General features: G+C 42.0%; 1 protein-coding gene across 1 annotated transcript in view; it reads right to left on the bottom strand.

The window, feature by feature from the left end:
- Nucleotides 1-5,677, bottom strand: part of LOC110284997 (lysozyme-like protein 1) — a 15,046-nt gene extending 9,369 nt beyond the window's left edge. Inside the window, exons 1-3 of the mRNA XM_021151007.1 lie at nucleotides 5,568-5,677; nucleotides 3,858-4,021; nucleotides 3,224-3,382 (exon numbers count right to left, since the gene is read on the bottom strand). Of these exons, the coding sequence (XP_021006666.1) occupies nucleotides 3,224-3,382; nucleotides 3,858-3,996 (298 nt within the window). The 5' untranslated portion in view covers nucleotides 3,997-4,021; nucleotides 5,568-5,677. The remainder of the gene's footprint in view (nucleotides 1-3,223; nucleotides 3,383-3,857; nucleotides 4,022-5,567) is intronic.
- Between the last annotated feature and the right edge of the window lie 804 nt (nucleotides 5,678-6,481).

Genomic DNA, 6,481 nt, shown 5'->3' with positions numbered 1-6,481 from the left:
GAGGGAGAGGGAGAGGGAGAGGGAGGGGGAGAGGGAGAATGTTGATTGTGCATGGAGGGGAGATGAAAGCATGAATCTGAGAGGAGTTGGATACATAGGGGATATAATCAAAATAAACTGATATCAAAGAATTAATAAAATCGTTCATTTTTTACCATAATTATAAACAGTTTTCTGTGAACTCAGAATACCATATACAAGGTGATTTTTTTTTTTTAGTTTTTAACTACTTGTCTAAAAATGTATTCATTATACTCAACATGTACTAATGATTTGACAAAGGAATTTCTATTGAAGTTACTCTTCTTCAGAATTTTGGACACCTTTACTCTATTACTACCAGTGTTACAGTTGAGAAACGTTACGTTGCTTAATTTTCTGTATGGACCACACACATTTTTTTCCTTAGTGGGAATACATAGTGGATTACATTTCTTTTTACTGTTCTGTTGTTTTTGGAGGATGTGTCTGAGAGTAAGCCTCCATTAGGTGAGTCACACTGTAGATCTTATGTGCTAGAGCCCTAGCCCTTAGTGTGGGTATTTTGGTGTGTCTTATGATGTGAGAGGAAATGGGAACTTGATGAAAGGATTGTACATTTTTCTCTTCCTATCAAGGCTCATATCATTGTATTCTGCAATATTGTTCACTATCTTGTTCATATTTCTCTTGATTTCCTCTTTCTCTTCCTCCCATGTTGCTATGAGAGATGTCTTCATGGCATTTTCCTTCTCTAAGCCTTTGGCCTTTGCTTTCTGCCACCAGTTGCTAAATCCCAAAAGCTCTTTCTTCATTCTGGTCTCAAGATGCTCCTTTCCCGTTGTTCTAGTTTTATTAATGACCCCTGATGCATAGTGGCTGCCAAATAGGGATGAGATCATGTGCTTTTCTATTGATGCTCCCAACTGACCACAAGCATGGTGGCATTGGCATCACAGCTTTTCTTATAGTGCTGTGAAAGGGTTAAAAACATGCATTGGCTCATACAAAGAAATGAATGCATGGATGCTCTCTCTCTCTCCTCTCTCTCTCTCTCTCTCTCTCTCTCTCTCTCTCTCTCTCTCTCTCTCTCTCTCCTCTCCAAGACAGGGTCTCACTATGTAGCTCTACCTGCCGTGGAACTCACTATATAAACTAGACTGTCTTTGAACTCACAGAGAACCATGTGCCTTTGCTTCCTGAGTGCTGGGATTAAAGGCAAGTATCACTATACCCAGCTTCTTTCACACTCTATTCCAATCATGGGAAGGTGCTGCCTACAATTAGGGCACACCTTTCTTTCTCAGTTAAACTCAGTGAATACCTTCATAAACATGCTCAGAGGTATGCGTCATTAGTGCTCTAGCTGCCTCTCAAACCAGTCCAGTTGATAATTGAAATTAGCCAAACCTTCGGGCATACCATTATTCAGCTCTGGGTACAGAAAATGCATCGATCTAATTATCTCACTTAACAGGAAGTCCTATGAACAAGCTGTTAGACAATGCTAATGAGACTGACCTAGACCTAGGAGGATTGAGAAAAGTCTTACCTGCAGGAAGAGAAAGGTATAGGTGGTTTGAGCACAGAAGCGATAAAGCTGAAAAGGAATCTTCTGCATGCTGTCAATAGTCCTCTACTGTAGGACAGCACAGATTTGGTTTGAATAGATCTGAAGGAGAAGCAGCATACCTGGGCCCTGACAGAACAGTGTTTTATGTTGAGGGCTAGGACACAGTCAGGGGTTGCCTCATAAGGCGGTGGCAGTTCTGCATTACTGCATTAATGTCAAGAATCAACAATTCACTAGATCAATCAATGTGTGATTCAGTCTTCCATTCATGCAAAAATATTGTTGCTTGTCTTTGAAGGTACAAAAGATCAATTAAAACACAGTTTATTTTCTGTTCCCAAACATTTGGCCAAAAGTATTTTCTGACTGACTTCAACTCTGTCCTTTATTGTTTCTGTTTGTGTCTTTAATAAGTGAGTATTTTTTTGACCACCAACAAATGTTCTAGGTATTGGGAACATGTCAGTGATTGAGAGAGGGAGAGAGAACACAGCAGTCTTCCCAGATCTTTCCTGCTTGCTTCATAACTGGATTTCCTCTTCTCTTGCTCTTCCTCCTATGTCCAACTTCTCTCCCTATATCCAGATCCTCCCCCTGTGTCTAGCTCCTCCCCCTATATCTAGCATCTGCTTCTGTGACCATCACTGAAGACTTGCTCTCACTACAGTCACCACAGTGATGCTTAGCTGGCATCTTCTTTGACATACTTCATGCCCTTTTTGCAAATCACTCCTTAGCCCAGCCACCACCTACCCCTCAAACAGCAGTTTCCAGCCTTTCCTATGTTTGCCATAGTTCTTTAGTTTCCTTTTCTTCTCCATAAGAAGAGTGTCTCTGTATTCCCCTCCACCTAAACATTTTCATGTGTGGCTCTTTGTTTTTGCCATTTCCTTTGCCTAGAATGATTCTTGTCTCTGGATTATCAAATCCTGCATATCGTTCATATCCCAGGTTAGAGGTTTTCATAAAATCTTTTTGAATTTTTTGGTAGAGCTAGGGATTGACCTTAAGGTTGCCAACATGTCAGACAAGTACTATACAACAGTATTCAGCCCTGGAATTTCCTAAAATATCAGTTTTCTCTGGAGCCCATCAACCAATCCCCATCCTGCCTAGCCATGGACTTAGCTTTTGTATGAGTACACACTCTCTTATTCACTGGGTAAGGCTTGGAGAAGCAGAACATGCCTTTATTGCTTTCTTATCTCCATACTGGCCACACATATGTCCCTTAATAATGGAAGCAGAGGAGCAGAAAGTGAATCCTAGATTAATTTCTACTCTTTAAGAAGTGGAAATTGAGCCTTTTTCTCTTAATCCACTTGAGGAGACAGTCCTGTGCATAAAGAAGATCAGCTCTGGTATGCCCTTGGCAAGGAATGCTTTCCATTCCTGCTGAAAATTGGAATGTTTCAATACATGAAAAGACCTAGGTCATTTGTTCAATCTTGTCTTCATGGAGAGTTTACTAAAAACCACCCTTATAGGACTAAGATATTTGTGTATATACACCACAAGAAAGCTCCAGAGGAGCTACAGAGCAGGCCCTGGAGCAGACTTACTTGTGAATATGACCTCTTAGTTTTAAAGCAGATAAGGCTGTATGTCCTTCAATCTACTTTCTTATCTCTGCCCCTGAAGCAGATGGATCTGGGCAATCGGAAACAGTACCTGAGCAGGCAACATGGCAGTGATTCTTCTGATGCTTTCTTGCATTTCTGCACCATGTGAAACTGTTTATCTGGAAAATGCCATAGTCAGTGCTTCCATCCTCCAGGACATTCTCGGCTGTAGTGTTGTAGTGGCTCTCATAGTATGCCATGCAGAGCCCTAAATGGGGAGGAAAGAATTTTGTCTCAGCTTGCTCTATGAGGTGAAGTTCTTTATACATGCTCCCAGCAGACCTTTGGGCAGGATGCACAAATAAAAAGTACCATCAGGATACAGAGATGTGTACAGGATCAGGGTGCCACACCAGAACCTGCACAGTAGCCAATAGCTGAATCTTATCTGGAGCAGGAAGCCTAGACTACTCCACACACTGGGATGGGTGACTTCGCTGTTCTTTTCCCTCCCTGTGGTCATGAGTACAGGACCATAGCAATGGCAAACCAAGGGCTATGGGAAGAAGAAGGATAAGAAAGTGCAGTTTGGGAGAACATGTGAAGAGCTAGCGGCCATCTCTGGTAGGAGTTGGCCAAGCTGGAGACTTCCAGGTGGAAACATAGAGGGGCCCTATAGCACCTCATAGCAGACTCCAACACTCAAAAGTGGAGTGAGGCTGTAGGCTTGGGAGGAATCTCACAGTTTCCAAGGGCAAATCCCGCGTAATTGTCCAGGCCGGCCTTGGCAAAGATTTTTGCCAATTTACATCGAGTGTAGATTTTGGATTCTGCGACTATGCTGAAGCTGATAATTAGGGCGAAGACACCAACAGCCTTCATCCCGAAGACCCGTTGGAAGCAGAGCCTGCCAAAGATCAGGAGAGCAGTCAGACATTGATTCACACCTCCCCTCCCCCCAGAGAGCACCAGTAATCAGTAAGAATTTCAGAATATAGTAATCCTGGTGTGAGCACCCCGGATTTAGGACTTTCTGATTGAGGGTTCCCTGTCCTGGGTAGTTCCTGTCCATTTTCAACCATCCTGAACCTCTATCATAGAAAAAGGAGAAAACCACGTAGACACAGTACACAGGGCAGGAATAAGACTGGAGATTCTTGCTGCTATGTCTTTAGAATCAAACAGAAATAAGCCTTCCCTCATTGACATCCAAGAGGAAATCATGGCACTTCCAGATTTTCACCTTAACTCTCTATATAGAAAAGAAACAAAGAACACATTGAGTGAAGAGTTCCCTACATATGTATTCAGAATTATCTTATTGCATAAATGAGACATAGGACGTCTGGTTTGGTGAAAGGTCTATTCTCTGTCATTCTCCTAGTTTGATGCTTTTCCAGATGGAAAGGTGTTGCTTCAAATATATCAACCTCTCATCTGACACTACAAATGGATGGCTTTGTTTGTTTGTTTGTTTGGTTGGTTGGTTGGTTTGTGAGGGGTCTCCACACTATTACTCCAGTCAAGGTACCTGTATGTTTGGCCTGATGGATTAAAGTGGGGAGAGAACAGTGTATCACATGAGTGGGAAATGTTGGGAGATGAGGAACAGGGACAACAAAAGAAGCTGGGGAAAAATTATTTAAAGTGGGTGGAGAAGCAAGAGTTGCCCTTCTTGCTGGTGACTGGCTTACGACAAGATCTCCCATACAGACAATTCCTTCTTTAAGCAGCACTGCTTTGATGGAATGAGGCTGATGTGAGGTTTTTGATACCTACTTGGGACACTGAGTCAAGATGTGTACAGTTTTATCTATTGTTGTTTTCTGCACCTGCATAGAATTTTTTCTAAGCTGCTCGTTATTTCCATAGAGAGAGGTAATGTTAAAAACCTGGCTCTGTGTGCAAGCATAGACTGGGAGAGAACCACAGAGGGGCTTTCAGTTTCTAAGCCACAGAGCAACTAGGTGCTGGTTAAGGACAAGGCTTGCAAACTAGATATAGTTTTCCAAGTAAGGTTTTATTGGAACCTTGGTCTGCCCATATGGTGATATACTGTGCTTGACTGTTTCCACAGTGCAGTTTCAGGCCCAAGGAACCATGCCAGAGTGTGAAGGCCACCAGATATACAATACTATCTGTCTCTTCATAGAAAATGTGTTGGTTTGTGGCTTTATACAAGATAGAGAAAGGCAGATAAATGATGTGTCAGATGCAGAGCCTACAAATCGAGTCAGGCTTCATCCATTGTATCAGAGTCTGCTGGCAGACAGCTCAAGACAGGAGCCACAGCAATGGTAGCCCCAAGCATACTGTTCAGCAATGCTGAAGGCTTCCCCTTGCTGAGCTGGCCAAACAGCTAAGGCTCTGCTCTTACAGAGAAGACAGATTTCCAGTGCTGTCCATAGTCTATTTTTCTAAGTGATGAATTGAAGGAACCTGGTTCTACTTACTCAGTCAGTGAGTGGTAGTTTTCAGGACCTTCCTGAATCCCCTGAAGCCATTCCTGATTCTCACAAGGCACACGTGATCCTTCACTAACTCCAGGACTTCTCCCTAGAGCCTTGGCAAAGGAAGAATTCTTATGTCCTTTGTTTTCAGCTGACTGGAGGTTCTAGAACCCCAAAGTTCTGAACAGTCTTGTTGGATGTCTGGTCCATTAGACAGCTTATCCAGGGCCTCCCATGCAAGTGAGATAATCTCTCTAAAATGGCATTCCAACACCCATAACTAAGTGGGCAGGAATCCCAAATTCTAATTACAGGTTCCTATACTTCCATGCTTTACCAATTATCTATCTATCTATCTATCTATCTATCTATCTATCTATCTATCTATCTATCTATCTATCCACATGTGTCTTATTTTAAAAGATAGCACTTAAATTAACATAGAAGACTTTAACAACATAAAATGTGTTTGCTTTAAGCAAACTGCTATTAATAAAATATTTTTAGAAGATCAGGAGAATTCAAGTAGAAATTAATAGCATCCAAGAGACAGGAATACAATTTACAAAAGTGCAAAGAAGTCCCAGGCTGAATAAAATACTTGTCACACAGTTAGCATCTGTAGTAGTTTGAATATGCTTGGTCCAGGAGTGGCCTTGTTGGAGCATGTGTGACCTTGTTGGAGGAAGTGTGTCCTTGTGGGAGTGGTCTTTGAGAGTCTTGCTAGCTGGGTAGAAGATAGTCTTTTAGCTGCCTTCAGATCAAGATGTAGAACTCTCAGCTGCTTCTCCAGCACCATGTCTGCTAGCATGCTGCCATACTTCCTTCTTTTTAAATTTTTTTTCAATTTTTTATTAGATATTTTCTTTATTTACATTTCAAATGCTATCCCGAAAGTCCCCTATACCCTTCTCCCT

This window comes from Mus caroli, chromosome 18 (assembly GCF_900094665.2).
Source record: "Mus caroli chromosome 18, CAROLI_EIJ_v1.1, whole genome shotgun sequence".
NCBI lineage: Eukaryota > Metazoa > Chordata > Mammalia > Rodentia > Muridae > Mus > Mus caroli.
The sequence above is the reverse complement of the archived record's forward strand: the minus strand, read 5'-3'. Positions and strand labels throughout refer to the sequence as shown.